General features: G+C 43.4%; 1 protein-coding gene across 1 annotated transcript in view; it reads right to left on the bottom strand.

Annotated features, from left to right (window-relative positions):
- Nucleotides 1-5,327: 5,327 nt before the first annotated feature.
- The window catches only part of RTCB (RNA 2',3'-cyclic phosphate and 5'-OH ligase), an 84,071-nt gene continuing 69,115 nt past the window's right edge, over nucleotides 5,328-20,283 (bottom strand). Inside the window, exon 12 of the mRNA XM_068132038.2 lies at nucleotides 5,328-5,554. Coding sequence (XP_067988139.1) covers nucleotides 5,447-5,554 — 108 coding nt within the window. The 3' untranslated portion in view covers nucleotides 5,328-5,446. The remainder of the gene's footprint in view (nucleotides 5,555-20,283) is intronic.

Below are 20,283 nucleotides of genomic sequence, written 5' to 3' on the forward strand. Positions count from 1 at the left end.
CTCTTGGGAACCTTCAATGCAGCAGAAATGTTTTTGTATGTTTCCCCAAATCTATGCCTCGACACAATCCTGTCTCTGAGCTCTGCAGGCAGTTCCTTCGACCTCATGGCTTGGTTTTTGCTCTGATCTGCATTGTCAGCTGTGAGACCTTATATAGACAGGTGTGTGCCTTCCCAAATCATGTCCAATCAATTGAATTTACCACAGGTGGACTCCAATCAAGGTGGAGAAACATCTCAAAGATGATCAAGAGAAATGGGAGGCACCTGAGCTAAATTTCAAGTGTCATAGCAAAGGGTATGAATACTTATATAAATGTGATATTTCAGTTTTTTCTTTTTTTTAAATTTACAAAACTTTCTAAAATCCTGTTTTCTCTTCGTCATTATGGGGTATTGAGTGCAGATTGATAAGGGAAAAATGAATTTAAACGATTTCAGCACAAGGCTGCAACATAACAAAATGTGAGAAAAGTGAAGGGGTCTCAATACTTTGTGAATGCACTGCAGGCCAAAGTTCAACCACTTTTTTGAGATTTCTAAAATCCTCAATTTTCATCCGATTGACTTGAAATGTGAATAATATTTACATATCGACGAACTGAATTCAACCACCATCTATTGTTGAGATCAGCGCAGGCCAAAAGGTCAACATAGGCCAAAGGTAAACCACTTTTTTTCTAATTTCTAAAATCCTCAATTTTCATCCGATTCACTTGAAATTTGAATGGGATTTACATATCAGCTAACTGAATTCAACCACCAACTATTTTTGAGATCAGCATCGGCAAAAAGGTCAACATAGACCAAAGGTCAACAACAACAAAACAACATGCATTTTAAGGTCATTTTCCCTGCTAGAGCGGGGGTTAGCCTTGCGGTCCCCATGACGATCTTCTCCATTTTGCCTTATTTTCTGCATCTCTCCTTGTTAACCCCCTTGCCCGCATTTCTTCTTCCATCATCTTTAGCCAAGTCTTTCTCGGTGTTCCCCGTCCTCTACTTCCTTCCACATTCATTTCCATCACTCTTCTCAACCAGTCACTTTCATCCTTCCTCAACACATGACCAAACCATCTCAACCTGTTCCTCTTCACAGCATCCATCACAGGCTCTATTCCCATCATCTTTCGCAATTCATCATTTGTCTGCCTCTCTCTCAACGATACTCCACACATCCACCGAACCATTCGCATTTCCACGCTTTCCAGCCTTCGTTGCTGCTCTACGTTCATTACCCACGTCTCGCTCCCATAAATCATAACACTTCACACATGCAGCATACACCTTTCCCTTCAGCTTCAACGACACTCCCCTCCTCATCAGCACGCCACTCAGTTCCCGAAACTTCTTCCATGCACATCTCACTCGAGCAACCGTTGCCGAGTCCGATCCACCTCCATTCAGCATGTCTCCGAGGTAGCAAAATGTTTTCACACCTCCCAGCTTCACGCCGTCTCCAAGATACAACTCAACATTTCCTCCATCTGCAGCTCCCTCTGTGCACACCTTACATTTGAATGTAGCTGCCACACTGGTTAATGACCCTCTCTGACCACTACATTTTTGTTCAACCCACTCAGCGCACATTGTACATTGAATGGAGTTCACTCCGACACCCTTCCTGCCCACAGCACACGGCCACTTCCCAGTTCTTTCCATCTCACCACATGCTTTACCACTTGCCATCACCTTCGTCTTTCCGATATTCACCTTCAGACCTTTTGTCTCCATACATTCCTTCCACTTGTTCATGTTTTCCTTCAGTCCATCCATACTTTCTGCAATAAACACCAGATCATCTGCATACAACAACTCCCACGGTAAACCCTCCTTTACGTTCTGAGCCAGCACCTCCATCACAGCTACAAATAGTAGTGGACTTAGTACCGACCCCTGATGCACTCCCACCTTTACCTCAAACTCACCATTGTTCCCATCCTTCGTCCTTACAGCTGTGCGTGCTCTTTTGTACATTGCCGTCACTACTTTGATAAACCATTCCTCCACTCCTAACTTCCTCATTGCCCATGTCAATACTTTGCGTGGAACCCTATCAAATGCTTTCTCCAGATCAACAAACCGAAGAAACAACTTCTTCCTCTTCTCCATGTACTTCTCCTGCAACTGCCTTCCAATAAAGGAGATGCAACTACCTTACATGTCGTTCCTCTTCCTGGCATAAATCCAAACTGCATTTCGTCGATCTTCACTTTCTTCCTTGTCCTCTTCTCCAACACCAAAGGTCAACAACTATTTCAAATTTCTAAAATCCTCAATTTTCATCCGATTGACTTGGAATTTAAATGGGATTTCATATCAGCCAACTGAATTCAACCACCAACTATTTTTGAGATCAACATAGGCAAAAGGTCAACCCCTTTTTTTTCCAATTTCTAAAATCCTCACTTTTCATCCGATTGACTTGAAATCTGAAAAGGATTTGCATATCAGCTTACTGAAACCAACCACCAACTATTTTTGAGGTCAACATCTGCCAAAAGGTCAACATAGGCCAAATTTCTAAAATAGTCACTTTTCATCCGATTAACTTAAACTTTGAAGACGATTTGTATATCAGGTCACTGAATTCAACCACTAATTATTTTTGAGGTGAAAAGGATGCTCAACTGAGCGCCATTCGACTTTGTTCCGTTTTGCCAAGTGTCGCTCCATGAGTGATTTTGAATTTGTTTGTTTGTCAGACATTCTCCTCCAGGTTATAATAGCAGACCAAACTTCAACAAACTTCACCACATGGTAGAACTAGCCAAAAGCTAGAACCCTTATTGTTTTTGAGATATATCGAAACTTAACCAATCAGTTTATTGACTCAAAAGCTGGAAGCCTGACGTTTTGAGGTTCAAAGGTCAGGTCATAGCAAGGTGACGTTTCCTGACTACTTTTTGAGATAACTTGACAGTCATTGTTGAGACTTCCGGTTTGCTTCGCTGCATTCTACTCAGCCAGCAAATGAAAATCAGTGGTTGGTCGATCACTTCTGTTCAGCCATTTTCCCAATCGTCCATGTCAAAAAGTTGGACCTCAAGGTCAAATTTCTAAAATCGTAAATTTTCATCCTATCGACTTGAAATTTGAACAGAATTTGCATTTTGGATCACTAAATTGTTTCACCAAAAATCCCAATGATCGATTTAGCTGTTTTGACATGTCAACGGTTTCAACGACACAAATGATCACCCCAATGAAATCAAATGGGACTTTGTGACCTTATTATTGCCATACCTCAATAATTATTCATTACGTCAATTGAAACTTACACAACTTATTTGTACATATGTGTCTCGTATATGTGAGCACAATTTGGTCAAAATTAGTCACCGGTCAAGGTCAAGGCCATCCGAAACATGCAAAACACCTATTAGGCCACGATTAGAAAATGTACAAACCCAATCTGTTACACATACCAATCAATCATGTAAAACACTTGATTAGGTAAAATTACGAAATTGCTGTTTCCATGGCAACTATTGTGTATTTGGATTTCGCAAGCATCTACTATGCACGGCATCTTTCTTGGTGTTATTATTAATAAAAATCCAATGTTAAGCATCATCAGCTGGTGTGACTGTTGTGGGTACATCGATGCCAATGTTCAGGGAATACCGCCACACCAAGCTTGGCATGAGGCAGACATGGCATGACAAAACACAGCTGCAGAGTATAAAGTACAAATTATTACATCCATGATCCATTTCCCAAAAACACAAAGCAACAGTGCTGAACAATATCCATTTGTCAACATTAAGGGTTAATTTCAGGGTTAACGTACAGTGTTCGTTAATTGAACACATGGGAGCCAAAGGCACCCCTTGATCGATCCGATAAGACCAGCCAAGGAAAGGATGACCCCAAAGACGAGGCTGAAAATTCGATCAATATTAAAAAGGACTCCCTCAGTATCGAATTACTGGCATAATTATCAAAAAATAGTTTCATATTTTAATACCGACATGCTTCTCAATCCGATCATGTTTTACTGGCTTACCCTTGGGGATGGGCACGCAAAAAACAAGTAATGAGCGTGAAATGGCAGAGAGAAGCATGAGAATGCTAATAGCTGCACAAACCACACCAGATTACACCTGAGAGCACCCTGGACCATCCACCATCTGATGTTAGGCGGGGGAGAGTTAGAAACCAAGGAGGGTCAACAGCAACTCAATAGTGCTCTCTGGCAAGGCTCAACCAAGAATGACCGCACTGTGGTCAAAACCTGTGACATGAATGTAATACAGTAAGGTACCGCATGCTACAATTTTCCCCAATTTATTTTATGTCGTTTGTCTTAGCTCACCTGCACTTTAGTCCGGTGAGCTTATCCGATCAGCAGTGTCCGTGGGTGAGTGAGTGAGTGAGTGAGTGTGTCTGTGAGTCAGTAAGCACTTCAGTCATTAGCACTTGAACCAAACACACGATTTTGATGCAACGTGGCCACAACATACCTAACATGTGATACCTAACGAAGGTGTATTGACCACATCAAAATCTGTGCCCATCAACGGGCCTAAAACGTAAAAAACAACTACCAAAAAAAAAATGCCCGAACCTACAGGGGTGTTACATCAGCAACACAGCCATGACAACCTCAGCCAAAAACATGACCTGTAAACATGTAAAACCATGACCTGTAAAAAAATGACCTTACAGAATCGGATGAAATGGTGGTGGTTTATGTGTTCTATTAGCCAATTGATTAATACTTAATTTGTTTATGATTTTATTAATCATTTATTTATTTTCTTTCTCATCTGGGAAATATCTCAGGCCCCTTTTGAGCTAGGAAGCTGATATTTGGACATGACAATGACCAAGTTATTTGGCTGTAAAGGGTATTTTTGAATTGATTAATTAATTAATCTATTAATTATTTAATGAATGACTTAATTAATTATTATTTTTAAAGTTACAGATTCGGATGAAATGGTGGTGGTTTATGTGTTCTATTAGCCAATTGATAATTAAAAAAAAAAAAAGATTATTATTTATTTATTTTCATTATTAATCATTTATTTATTTTCTTTCTCATCTGGGCAATATCTCAGGCCCCTTTTGAGCTGGGAAGCTAATATTTGGACACGACAGTGACCAAGTGATGTGGCTATCAAGGATATTTTAGATTCATTGATTAATCATTTAATCGATTAATTATTTATTGCATATTTTTGTATTCTGTAATGTGGAGATTTATTGTATTCTGTATACCAAAAAAAAAAGAAAAAAAGAAGAAGAAAGCTGATGGTGAACAATGCGGTGTCGACCCTGTGTCAATACGCCAGGCAAACAACAAATGCTCGAGACGATGAATGAGGGCTGTACGATTTTAATTCAGAGATCAGAAAAAGAATGTTGTACCACGTTGTTTATTAAGCGAGGTACCATGTTGTAAAGACAGGTGGTGGTGCAAGAACAGGAGTGCAAGTGCTCTAGCCCTTGATGACGCCGATGGGCCGGAGCTTGATTGCCTTTTTGCTGATTCCCACGGCATGGCATGTGTTTACTACGTCCGTCACATTCTTGTACGACTCTGGAGCCTGAGGAGACAAAGGTAAGACGAGTCATCCAGAAATGTATCCAATACGTGACGCTGGCTCATCAACGAGCATTTATGGCTTCATGAATTGAAACGCACATGGACAATGCAAGTTATTTCTGTCAACAAATATTTACTAAAAGCAATTTTATCAAACTACACTATTAATATATTTTAGAGTAAGATTTCCTTTCATGAAGACAAACTGAAAGCGTGTGCTGATGAGGAATATTTCAAAATGAATTTTTTTAAATCTCTTTGGAAACAACCCATGCAGAAAAATGCACCAGAGCCGATTAGAAAGGCAGATAATTACCTTAATGGGTCTTGCCCCAATTATGCTCGGACCCACTTTTCAAACCAAGAATCACTCACCTGTGCCAATTTTTACACAAATACGAAAGTGCACCGAAAGGTCAAACAAACCAACAATATTTTCCACCAATTCTTATTACAAAATACATGTACAAGAAAACAAAACATCAACAAGCGTTACGCCTAGGTCCCCCGTCGGTGAAGTGATGCGAGTTGACAAAGTGGAAGACGCAAGGCGGCCATCTTGGATTTTGACGTGGCGACCCAATTTTCAATAGCATTCGTCCTTATGTGTAGATACAACCACACACCAGATTAGAAGTTAGTAGTTCGTTTATTTTTCAAGATATTGGCTCACAAGGTGCAGACATATATATGGTGGCGGCCATCTTGGATTTTGACGTGGCGAGCCAATTTTCAATAGCGTTCTTCCTTAAGCCTAGATACATACACACACAAGATTAGAAGTTGGTACTTCATTTATTTTTCAAGATATTTCGCTCCCACGGTTCAGACATATATATGGTGGTGGCCATCTTGGATTTTGACGTGGCGACCCAATTTTCAATAGCGTTCTTCCTTATGCCTAGATACACCTACACAACAGATTAGAAGTTAGTAGTTCATTTATTTTTCAAGATATTCCGCTCACAAGTTTCAGACATACATGGCGGCGGCCATCTTGGATTTTGACGTGGCGACCTAATTTTCAATAGGGTTATTATTATTTTTATTTTTTTTGTATACTGAATCGAGGCTCGTGAATTCTTCCATATATGCCTAGTTGCACCCACACACCAGATTAGAATTCGGTCCTTCGCTTATGCACGCACGCACGTCCGCACGGGAAAACCATAGTCCCCCTTTCGCTCCGCGGTGCGACGGGGGACGGGGGACAATTAAACCAAGTGATGAAGGGGACAAGTTGGGGCTGGCAACAGTTCGGGCTTCAAATACAAAAAAATTCAAGACAATCAACTTGACCAGATTTGCCGAATTAGTTCACTGCAGGACCAAGGCGTTCCCCAACATGGTCCATGTAATTAAATATGAGGCCACTGTACTTCAGCAACCTTTGCAATTTCATCTCTCCATCTGATATCTGGTCAACCTCAACTCCTTCTAAAAGTTGCCAGTTTTTAAAAATACAATACATAGTTGAGGCTCATGGAAGAGCTATTTCTAGTACACTGAACGGATCACGACACAACCGGACAAAATGAACAGCAGGGAGAGGGTGGAAACACCAACAGCAGAGCCAAAGGCCAAGATAGAGAGTGGCGGACAAACAATTGGAGTAGGGAGGAATGGGGTTGGAGAGGATGCATGAGGTGGACAAGATGGATACAAAAGAGACCTCTCAGGAGGGAAAACTGGAAATTTGGAATGAGGAGAGATTTGGGTGGAGTGGAGTTAACGAGAGTAGAAAATATAATAGTTTTAGATTGGGGAGAGTCCAAGATGGTGGTGAACAGCTGTCTTGAAGACCTGCAGGGAAGTGACATTGAAGAGGATGTGGAAGTGGAAGGTTCCACAGGAGGGAATAAAAGAGGACCAAATGTTTCCAGTTTGGAAGTCTTGTTGTCCCCCAGTTGTCCATTATTCTTGCTGCATGTCCAGCTCAGTTCAATTTTAGTTTATGTTTTTTCCAATTGCAAACTTTGCCATTCCACTGGTTTCTCTTCTCATCCCTTACTCGGTTACACCACGACTGCACATTTCCATGGCCCTTTACATGGTGATCATTTTTTTCTCGACCCTCCTTGTTGGAGACCATGTTTCACTGCCATATCTCATTGCTGAGAGAACCCACCAATTTAAAGCTTTTCTTTTTACTCAAGGATTTTTAATGATATTGTTGTGGGAATGCTCTTTAGGTGTTAATTAAACTGTTTAGTACAATGATAGTTGTTTCTTACCATTTGTTTTGATATACGTTGCGCATGTACAGAGATGTTTGTTGTTCCGTTCCAACTGTTGTCCTCCCCTATTCAAACCTCTGGCTGTGAATTTTTAATGTTATTTTTCCCTGTTTACATATCTTGACAAAGCTCACATGAGAGATTTGCAGCTACAGCCATGAGAATGTGCAGCTGTGGCGAATCTGCATTGAGATAGCCAGCCATTAGCCTCACCACAGGAGCTGATTGTCAGGGCAAAACAGCATTGAGGAAGCCAGCAATTGCCTCAACATGGGAGTTTGCTCACGCTGCCCAGCACAAGGCCAGATCAGCGGTTATCTCATGGGCTGTTGTCAGTTGGCGATGCAGATTACGTAGAAAGGCTGTTGGCCGTTACGGCACGTTACAGCTGCTCTGAAAGAGGCGTAAAAGCCGAGAGAGTGACTGTCCACTGGAGGAGAAGGAGCTATTTTGAGGACGGCTGTCGTGTATAATGGAGGAAAGCACCTGATATCGGCAGGAAGAGTCTCCAAGTGTGCAGAACTGAGTGTGCCGGAGCTGTGAACATTTATTTCTCCAAAGCAACGAGGGCTTTGAGAGCGACGGTAAACCAGATTGCACTAGAGAGCTGCTGACTTGTTGAATCCTGCTCCAGAACTTCTGCACAGTTTGCCTCCGGGTTTGAAATTGACCTTGGTATCGTTGGTCGTTGTTTGCACTGAATTTGCTGTACACTTGGACGCTGACATTCAAGGTTCCGACATTCAAGGTTCCAACATTCACGGACCCCGCGTATTCGCGGCTGATAAAATGCGACCTGCTCCTACATTCACAGCGCTGTGCTTCGCGTTTTCATGGCTTTTAGAGGACGCGTAAACATTTTTTTAGCTGCGCTATAAGCAACCTGCATGGCATATCCCACCATTCGCACGATAAACATAGCTTCAGGCATGTCCGACCAGCTGCATAACACATCATCCCGTAGGAGTTACTGTACAGAATGAAAACACTCAACCGCAAGCTAACCGCATCCTACTACATCCGACTACTGAATATGGCATCACCCAATAACACCCCCCACAAACAATGGGCAGACTACTCACACTTCTCACAGCTACCCACAATGCCCACATGACTACTAATGTCCACAGCGTTCTGGGTCTGGATCATTCTTCTTTTCCCGTTGCTTTCACCAGTGTTTTTGCCTCTCACTCTGCTCATCCTTTGATCATGGCTCCCAAGTGCAATATCATGCCGGAGATGCGACAACTGCCAAGAGGCAGAAGAAAGGGATGAGCCCGAGCCAGAAAATGGAGCTGTTGGACCAGCTTTCAAGAGGACAGAGTGTGGCCTCTGTGGGTAGGCATTACGGCATAAATGAATCCACCATTCGCTACATACGGAAGAATGAGAAGGCGATCCGAGAAAGTGTTGTGGCGAGCACCAAGGTGGTTGCCCAGGTCTGAGACGTCAACATAGTAAGGATGGAGAAGGCTCTCAGCATATCAAAGAGGACAATGTGCAGAAGAGCATGCCTTTGAGTGGACCTCTAATTCGTGCAAAGGTGAGACTTATTTACAAGCATCTGGCTGGCACAGGTGGCACGAGCAGGAGTGATGCGCTGAGCGATAAGGGTACGACCAGCCCCAGTTCATTCACAGCGAGCAGGGGATGGTTTGACAGCTTCAAGGAACAGATAACCTATCCCCCTATTCTCCATTGAAACAATGCTCCAACTTTCGCGGTGTCACCATTCGCGGCCTTTTTCATGGCTGGGAACCTATCCCCCTTTTCCTCATTGAAAATCCGTCCCCGGGCACCGGCGCCTACTCCCGAACGTTGAGAGAATAGCGGCGTCAGGCACGGTAGGACACCCGCGGAGCCCCGGCGGACCAGGGACGCGCGAGCCTACGCGTTAGCGTGCTACGGCGGAATCAACGGCTTCGGCCACGGCCGGGCCGATAACCTATCCCCCTATTCTCCATTGAAACAATGCCCCAACTTTCGCGGTGTCACCATTCGCGGCCTTTTTCATGGCTGGGAACCTATCCCCCTTTTCCTCATTGAAACAATGCCCCAGACATTCGCAGATTTTCCTCGACATTGGCGGATTTTCGCGAATCAGGAACCTATCGGGAAAACTACCCACTCCCCCCCCCCCCCAATCCCTCGAGTGGGCTGACCGTCATCTCTTGAAATCATCATTCAGGCCTCTGATGATTTGTGGGAACCCCCCTCCCCTTTGGAGCTCCCATGATCCAAAAAAAAAAAAAAAAAAAAAAAAAAAAAAAACCAAGCCTGAGCAATTGTGCGGGCCATTGAATGGAAGGGCTGTTTCAGGTTTCAGGGCAACCGGTTGGTAAATAAGGGTCGAGTAGGGATCAAATGTTTGGGGGTTAATCCCCCCTGGAGCCCACATGAGTCAAAACAGAAAAATCAAAGCCCGAGCGATTGTGTGGGATACTGTCTTGTATTGATGTGTGAAGTTTCAAAACAATCAGCCAGGTGACAAGGCAGGAGTAGCAAAAATAGCGAAACGTTAACTTTCAGACGGACGGACATCTGGACATCACGACCGTTTTCATAAATCAACCTCTTCGAGAATCGAGGTGAAATCTAATGAACATTCCCTCACTCACCGAGTCTCATGGATAAAGCCTCACTCACCGAAACACCAGTTCAATGAAATTAAAATACCTACAAGTTGTTGAAAACATCAGAGGAGATTGTAAGCACAACGTTGGGGAAAGCTACCCATTTATTCAATAGGTGTACGGTTTTCAATATGTTTGTAGCTGGAGGCAAAAAAGCGTCCATCAAATAGACAACGAATTGTGGTATATTAACTACCATTGCAATAACCACAAGGTTTCCTGAAAACTTAATCTTTTTGCATTAAAGCCGGGAAGCTTGATGGAAGGTCGAATGGATGAAAAAAAAAGTTATTTTATATACCACAACTCAGTCCCTGGAAGAACAGGGTTGATACTGACAACAACCACAAATGGAAGTGTGCCACTCTCTCCGTTTTTGCAAGTCGCTCATCTTAATACTGGAGACCGTTTGAAGAGGCACATACAGAAGAAGATATCCTCTACTTATAATGAGATGAGATGTTTCACTGAAACGTCTTGATTCCAGTTGTGGAATAAAAAAGGCAAGCAGGTAAGGTACAACAAGAAACTGAAGTCAAGGCTGAGTAAGAACCGTTTAAAAGTAAACATTTACAGGGAAAAAAAATTCCTTCTACTTTTCCAGCCTATTCATTTTTTGGACACACCTGTAAGCAACCCGGCAGATCCTCCAGGTGTCACAAAAACTTTGCAGCCTGAGGTACGCACACTTGAGGTCAGGTTCAAATCCTGACCCAGCTTTAAACCGTCATCCCAATTCGTCCTTTGGATGGCCTTTGAACGGGCACCCCGTCTGCCAGAATTCGATATAAAAGTTCCCATGGTGTCCTTCACCAAGAGTGGGCAAGCTATCACCAGCACCTTGAACAAATTGTAAATCCTACCCTAACCTACATCAGCCGCACCCTCAGCCAATGATGCTACCGCACAGCCTTGTGCTGCATACGAACGAAGAAGACTTGCAGCATGGACCAAAATTGTTGTTTGAATGTTGCATCATCAGAGGGAAAGAATACAACAATCTGGCAAGATCTAAAACACAAGTTTAAAAAAGAAAGAAAGAAGGAAATTCACGGATTCCAAAAGGAGTTAAAAATCCAAGCGTGAGTAATAATGTTGCCAAGGAACATCACCTCGGCTCAGCAGGCATGTTCGTCCATTTCAATCCAAGTTGCAGCATCCGCAAAAGGTGTTCACGCCTCCACACAGAGAACATCACAACAGCTCTCCCAATTACCTCTCCGACATGCTCTTGCCAGATCACCATAGCAACGACTTGATGGTTTGTACAAGAACCGAAATAAACAAACGGCCTACAAATTCTGCTATGAAGCATGAGTAGCGACTTAACTCAAAAAACAGGAATTCAAGTATGTCAACAGCCTGGTTTGCCATCAGTCTCACACTGTGACGATACCGTCTGTTTCATGTTAAAAAAAAAAAAAAAAAAAAAACCTTTAGAGGCCATTTTCCCCCGCAAAGCGGGGGTTGGCCTTTTTCGGGGACCGTGGTTGTTGTTGTTTTTCGGTCCCCCTTTTGAAGCAATGTTTTACGGCCGGATGCCCTTCCTGACGCCAACCCTTTTTGTCGCCTTTTTACGACAAACAGGGAATTACCAGTGAACTGGTACTCAATTAGCCGACCTCGGAAGGATGACGGGCTGAGTCAACCCCCCTGGTGTTAATTCAGCGATCGACCGGGATTCGAACCCAGGATCCTAGGATCCCAAGCTGGCACCCTAGCCGCTAGGCCAACACCAGGCTCTGTTTCATGTTGAAAAGCACAAATCACCTTTTATAAAAACGCCTGCAAAGTCCTTGAGAAAAACCCACAAGCAGATTCCTCCAAAGCATAAGTAATGTGACGTCCGATGAGATTGTGAACACCCGATTCCTCACACCGAATTCCACTGGGATCACAGCGAGCCAAGATCACATCCATCACGGCTCAATTATTTTATCAAATCAATTCAGATAATAATCTGTGCATTTCGCACATCGAGCTATTCGGACAAAGCCTCATGAAACAAGCAAAATGTCCAGCTCAGATTAGGCCCGTGCTGGCATGCAGCCACACAATTGGCCCTCACATTAACAGCTTGACTGTTCCTCAGACAAAGAACCGCACTCAGAACCGAGGCGGTGCCAAAGAGCTGCACAATATTGCAATTTAAGCAAAGAAAGCCGCGCATTGGAGCTGAGGGAATCTGCAGCAGGAATCCATCAAAGCAGCATGAGACCCATTTAGAGAAGTAATCTGTGGCAACCACCAATTATGAATCTGATGAATGAGAGAAACACAAGATCCTTGTGCACAGAGGAGCCTCTGCAAACCTCTTAACATTCACTTCTTCCCACGCCTCACCACCGGTAAACTTTGTGCACAACAAGAATGAAGAACGAATGAACAACTTGCTTGCAAAGGCCGCTACCCTCTTTCGCTCCCATTTGAAGGGTTAACGCACAAAACGACAGCTTCTCCTTGCTTCCCATGGCGGTTAGCATACCTCGATCCTGTTGATTTCATCCTTTGTACAAAATAAACCACTTATGTGATGTTTTCTGAAAAACTGCAGAATTGAGAATTGGGTCGACATTGGGAAACAGTGATGGATCACCTTTTGATCACCAACCTGACGTTCAGGTTAAAAACCACATTTGGCACTTTCTTTTATTTTTTTTGGAGACAAGATCGAGGCTCGTGAAAGAGCGAAAAATCACACAAAAAGTCAAACCGACACATAAAACACAAAATATGGGGAGCGGAAGACAAGATGGGGAGAGGGGGGGGAACGACACAAACACAACATTTGAGAGCAGGGACATCGAGAGAACTGTGGAAGGGAGAGGGCTTGGGGGGAGGTGGGAGAGGTATAAAACATATGGACACTGCAAGGACTTCCAGGAAAGAAATTGGAATTTCAAAAAAGTGTATCTGGGGTGAATTAGCGGAGGTAGAAAAGATCAAGGTTTTAGATGGGGATTGGGGGTGATTGGATGGGGATGGGGATTGGGGTATCCACCAAGATAAGAGATGGTGGTGAACAGCTGTTTTAAAGACCTGGAGGGAGGAGTGGGATTGAAGAGAGTGAGGGAGTTTGTTCCAGAGGTGGGAGAAAAGAGGAATGAAGGAGTGAAGGTGAGCAGAGTCTTGATTTTGGCAGTTTAACCATAAGAGGGTTGCTGGCAGATCTTGTGCGACCTGTCGGAATATTTGGGGGACAGAGCACAGAGAGAGCTGGGGGAGCAAGGCCGGAGAGGAGTCGGTAGCACATTTTGTCCTTTAGGCCAGAAAATGGAAGAACAGAGCATGAAATCCAAAGGCCTGACCTCACTCAGTTTTTTGGGAGATAGCACATTCCGAAGTGGGATGATTCTCCAAGCAGAGAATTCCATGCACTGATGGGTAATGTAGACACAGGAAAGCAGCGTTCAAAATTAACAATTTTCATTTTTACAATCAAACAACAGGAGGAGGGTCCAGTAGGGACAGAGGGGACAGGAGGTGCAAGGTGACAAGATCAATGCAGACTGTCAATGTAAATGTGTGCATTCCAGATTTATTTAAAATAAAAATGTAGACAAAAAGGGAAGAAGTGGATAAAATTATGGTCATTATGAAATTATACTCAATCAGGATAATTTTAATAGTCAATTAAAGAAAAGAAAAAAAAAGCATTGATATTCACCTTTTGCTTTGAACAAATCCATCAAAATCATCATAGCGCCTCCTACAGCATGTCAAGAGACCTCAAAAAGCAAGGCCTCTTCACCAACACACCACCGAAACCACCCACCAGAGAAAGGGGTACACCATTCATTTGGGTTGGCCTGTTGGTGTTCCCATCAACCCCTGGCTCATGACGCAGGGAATCCAGGTACAAATCCCATTTACGTGTTTCTCCATTGTCCAAGTCCTTGTAACCACACAATGATGTCGACTAATGTCCCTCGTACTGAATGCGATAAATGTACAAGTTCCTTGATGAATCTGAGATCACAGTAAAAAGTAAATAAATAGCAAAAAGAAAATGAAGTTTCATATGGAATATTTGAACGAGAACTTCCAATGGCTCGGATCAGGAGCAGATGGTGGAAGGATATGGTTGACTTGGCGGCACAATTCCTCCATTTGTGGATAATGTCCATTGTGCTACAATTAAAGAACTCCTTATTTCATAACTTGGACAGCAAAGGGATCTAAAAGTTAAAGATTTTGCAGATCGGGTGATGCATCAAAATGTGTGCCGGTCTCTGGATGGACGTTAAACTGGGCATCCCATCTAGTGGCATTAATTGGTGGATGTCAAAGGCTCCTTTGAAGAGTAGGTGAGCCATCATTGGCACCCTGAACAAAAAAAAACAAATTCCTACTCACTCAGTGGAGGACCAAGTGGCAGGGTGGTGACCAAACCCATTCAGGATTGTAACCCTAGCCAAGAATCTGCTTTGGCAGAACCGACTCTCTGTGTAGAGCACGGTGGACGATGATGATGATGATGATGATGACGATGACAATGACAATGACGATGACGACACAAGTTTTGTTCTCAAGTTTAAAACGATGAATTATTCCATCAACGAAAGTAACATCAAGTGTCACGGTGGTCTTAGTCCACATCTGCTCCACTGGGCCTGTGTTTCAAGTGTGGTGCAATCTCTTATAGTTGCTATGCATTGCACACCGAGTGTTGCTGCGCTTTGCATATCATGTGACGATGCTATTATTACTGCACACCTTGATCGCCGAGCTAAAAATGAAGACACCAATACCTCAATAAACATATCCCTTCTGTGCCTTCTGTTGAGCATCACTGTACATGAACACATGCGCACACTGACATTTTCAATGACGTATCCAGGCATGGGAGCGAGACATGGGTAATGAACGTAGAGCAGCAACGAATGTTGGAAAGGGTGGAAATGTGAATGGTTCGACGGATGTGCGGAGTATCGTTGAGAGAGAGGAAGACAAATGACGAATTGCGAAAGATGATGAGAATAGAGCCTGTGATTGATGCTGTGAAGAGGAACAGGTTGAGATGGTTTGGTCATGTGTTGAGGAAGGATGAAAGTGACTGGTTGAGAAGAGTGATGGAAATGAATGTAGAAGGAAGTAGAAGACGGGGAAGACCGAGAAAGACTTGGCTAAAGATGGTGGAAGAAGAAATGCGGGCAAGGGGGTTAACAAGGAGAGATGCAGAAAATAGGGCAAAATGGAGAAGATTGTCATGGGGACCGCAAGGCTAACCCCCGCTCTAGCAGGGAAAATGGCCTTTAAAATGCATGTTGTTTTGTTGTTGTATCCAGGCATGGGACCAAATTAATGAGGTGTCGTGGAACACCGTGGATGGTAAAATGGTGGAAGTGAGCCCACAGGTGTGAGCATTTGTCATTGTTTTCTACTGTATTCTGTGCTTAGTACAGAGTTGTAATTTGGTTGTAAATACTTTCCCAGTTTGTGCTTAATGCAAGTCTCGTGTGAACACAAATTGTACAAAAAGAGAGCATCAACACTTACCGACTCACCTGTTTTAAATGCTCCTCAAGTTGGGGGAAGGAGTGAATGGGAAGAGGGAAAAACTTGTACTTTGTTTTGCCTCAAAATTGCATCTATTAACAAGATATCTGCGATCACAAAGCATAGCCAAGGGTAACGCTCCCCCGACACCCGCAATATAATACGGACATGTTATTTTCAGACCGCCATATGACCTTGACCCTTCAACATTTAGGGATAGAATGTAAATTAAGAAAATGTTTCCCCATCTACAATATATCTATAAAACTCGCATCATACTAAAATACGCAATTTGGTGTCGGTCTGGCAGTCTGTGATTTTTGACAGCGATATATTCGGTCATTATATTGATCTAATCACAACCAAACTTGACAGGTAGAATAAGGGACAAAAATCAGGTCAAAAAACCCGACTTGGGTCAGGTTGTTGAACAGGAAACTGAAAGGGAGGAAATCCGGGGTGTGTTCAGTTACCAAGCAAGAAAGCCAAGCCAGCTGTGCTTTAGCAACGGTTTTCAATGGAGTGCTTGCTTGAATGCTTAAGCCACTTGGTGAGCGCTCTGCAAGAAACTTGGTAAATGAACACACCCTCGACCTTCTTGAGGCCTGACCCTAGATCTACTATAATATACATACCCCAGAGAAGAATGACCCTTCCTGCTGCTCCCATAGGGAATGGGTGTGGTCGTCATGAAAATTATTCAAGTTATGATCCAAAAGGTGTTTTTTGTAAATGAGGTCACCATCCGAAAAAAGGTACTGAACCACATTTCCAGGTCACCATTCGAAAACCACATTTCCAGGTCACCATCCGAAAAAAGGTAGGTTAAGGATACTTCAAAAAAAAAAAAATCAGGTGCAGGAAAAATCAATCAGGTCAGTGCCGGTCAACACTATTATGATGCAAGAACATCTTGTTCGTTTGAAAATTCCACATTGGCAAAATTGAGTAATGCCAAAAAATACGTTATTTTATTCAGACCGCCATTTGACCTTGACATTTAACCCAGAGGGATATGATGTCCATAAAGCACAAATGCACCTTGCTCAAGGCTATCAAGAGAGGGCAATTCAGTTCAGATTGGATAAACCTTACTCGAGTTATTACTCTTCGGGGTCAATGAAACGCCGTGGTACCATTAAAACTGGGGACACTAATTGTAGAAACAAACCCTGCAACAGGTATAACCCACCCCCTATCCTACAGGGGGAGGGTTAGTTAAGCTTCCCCCTATAGGATAGGGGAAGACCTATTCCTGTTATCCCTATAGGATAACAACAATACAGCATATTGCTGTTTGAAGACAGTGTGGAAGGCGGTTCCACAGGTGGGAATAGAGGAATAAATGAGTGAAGGTGAGCAGTGGTTCTGGATTTAGGCAGATTCACGAGGAGGGGGTTGCTAGTGGACCACGTGCATCCTGCAAATATTTGGGGGGGGATAGAGCACGAAGAGGGCAAGAGGGTGTAAGACCAAAATATTCCAAATGAAATAATAATTTTGCTTTAACATTTCAAATTAAATAATGATTGAAGTTCAAAACAAAGATCTCTTCTCTCAAAGGCAGACGTAGGCAGACTCTGCACTGAGAAGGAGAAGAAAGGTCAAAGAGTAATAAAGATTTTGCATTTGCTGAATGAAATGCCGCTCTCAGAGTTCCTAAAAACAAAAAACAAATGTTGGATTTATAATTGGTGAACAAAGACTTGTGCAGAAATGCACAAGGGAAGATCATGTAGAACACAGAGACCAATTGGGAAGCAAAAGTCCTTCACGGTAAGCGGCCAATAACCACTTTGAAGGCATTGAAGATTCTTCTTCAAAGTGGCAAAGAGGCCTCGAACTTGAACAAGACCAGGCTCTGTACAGAAAATGGGAAATGTAAAATATCATCAACACCGATGAGACAGATGCAGACAACGTGAGGAATTCTCGAGTAAGATGCATATCGTCCATGGGTATGCAAAGTCGATTTGTTTGGGCGTGTAGAAGCATAATCAAGTGTTTTAAAATATCCTTTTTTAAAAAAAATCTCTGTGACCAATACAATGTCAGTAGGAACACATGCCCGATTCGGTCAAATGCAATCACAATCTGGAAATTATTTCATATGGCAGCTTGCAGTAAGATAGGAATAGGCCATTTAACCCATCGCTTTGCTGACAGATTTAATCAAAAGACGACATGTTGAACTTCACAAACATTCCACTCTATCTGCCTAAGGTCATCTTCCATCTGCTTGGAAGTCTGCCAAAACCACCTTCATCAACCAACATCATATGAACCCCCCTCCAACAGCTACCCCAACAGAAACCATCCTTGGGGTACCATTACAAACATGCAAAATATGGCTGGATTTGGTTCAGTCGTGTTTTTGTTTATAAAGCATGTATAAACAAACAAAAAAATATGTAAACACACATATGCAATTTCACTTTTATAGTATAGATCGTGAAAGCAAAAATAATTAATCAAACAAAAAATACCTATTTTGGGGGTCAAGCCCACTCCCCCTTCCCAAAAACCCATATACCTCCTTAGACCAAAATTTTACTAATACCTTGAACAAACATTGGTACATCACGGGTGATTAAGATTGTGGTCAAGTTTCATCGAAATTGCGTGTGTAGTTTCTAAGAAGAAAGCAAATACCTATTTTGGGGGGCAACCGCCCCGAAGACACCCAAAGGGTCAGCCATCAATCATCTGGACTGGTCTCCCATCTCTACTGCCTCTGACATCAACTCTTCCTGGAAATTCCTCCAAAGTAAACTGCTCTCTCATGCACAGATTTATCCCATCGCGTCTTCAGTTGTCGTACCCTTCCTCCCGTCCATGGTACACTGAATATTGGGGTGAGGAAGATGCCTTTGAACAACCTACCTTTGCCTCCCGGAACGCAAATCCAACGGAAGACAATCTCCGTTCCTTTCACAAAGCTCGGAACAAGTGCGTGTCTACCCTCAGGAGAGCCAGGAAACAATATCTCTCCACTCTCAAGACTGAACTCTCAAACCTGTCTCCCTCCTCCAAATCCTGGTGGCGTCTGGTCAAATCTGTTGCTGGTGTTTGTTCCCCTTCCATCCCCTCCCTTACCTCAAATGGCTACACAGCTGACACTGCACGTGAAAAGCCGAATGCCTAAACTCTGTGTTTGCCTCAAAATCTTTTGTTCCGAACCCATCTCTCTCTGTACCCACCCGTTCCCAGTCGAACCCAACTGCTCCTGGACTCTGTCTTTCTCTCCTGACAAGGTGGAGAAGTTTTTGTCAAACCACGACTGATTCTGCAACTGAACCAGACGGCATCAGCCCATGGGTCCTAAAATCCTGCTCTCCTGCTGTATCTCACCCTCTCTTTTGCTCAAGGTCATCTGCCATCTACTTGGAAATCAGCCAACATTACAGCTTTACACAAAAAGGGGCAAAAAGAGATCCTTGCAACTACAGACCAATCAGCCTGCTCCCAATAATCAGCAAGGTCATGGAATCAATCATCGCTTCTGAGATCAAATCCTTCCTCTTCTCCAATGGCTTGATCTTCGATCATCAATTTGGATTCAGACCAGGTCATTCTACTCTGGACATGCTGCTTCTGCTGTCTCAACAATGGACGGAGGTCCCTAATGCCAAACAGGAAATCAGAGCCGTCTCCATTGACATATCTTGTGCCTTCGATACGGTCTGGCACCCCATTCTGCTCACCAAACTCTCCTCCTTTGGTATCCATGGAAATCTCCACGCATGGCTTGCTCCTCTCTGGTCGTAGTCAACGTGTGGCCCTGAATGCATTTCTCTCATCTCCCCTTCCTGTTCTGGCTGGAGTTCCCCAAGGTAGTGTTCTGGGCCCTGTGCTTTTTCTGGTCTTCATCAATGATCTCTCCGATTCCCTGCAAAATCCTCTCTATCTCTTTGCTGATGACTCCACTCTCTGCCGCTCCATACCTCATCCCTCAGATCGGCAGTCTAAAGCCTCCTCACTCTCTGCAGACCTGGACAAAATCACAGACTGGTCAAACAAGTGGAACATGTCTTTCAACCCTGACAAATCTGACACTCCGACGATGTCTCTCCGAAAAGACCGATTCCTCCCATCTACTTTTTTTTTTTTTTTTTGGATTCAAGATCGAGGCTCGTGAAAGAGCGAACATTAATCACACAGAAAGACAAACCGACACATAAAACATATAACATCGGGAGCGGTAGACAAGATGGGGAGAGAGGGGGAAGGACACAAACACAACATTTGAGAGCAGGGACCGAGAGACATGGAGACATTGAGAGATCTGTGGGAGGGAGAGGGCTTTGGGGGGGAGAGGGCTTTTGGGGGGAGGCATGGGAAGGAGGGTGGGAGAGGTATAA

This window comes from Myxine glutinosa, chromosome 12, assembly GCF_964187855.1.
Source record: "Myxine glutinosa chromosome 12, kmMyxGlut1.1, whole genome shotgun sequence".
In the NCBI taxonomy this organism is placed as follows: Eukaryota; Metazoa; Chordata; class Myxini; order Myxiniformes; family Myxinidae; genus Myxine; species Myxine glutinosa.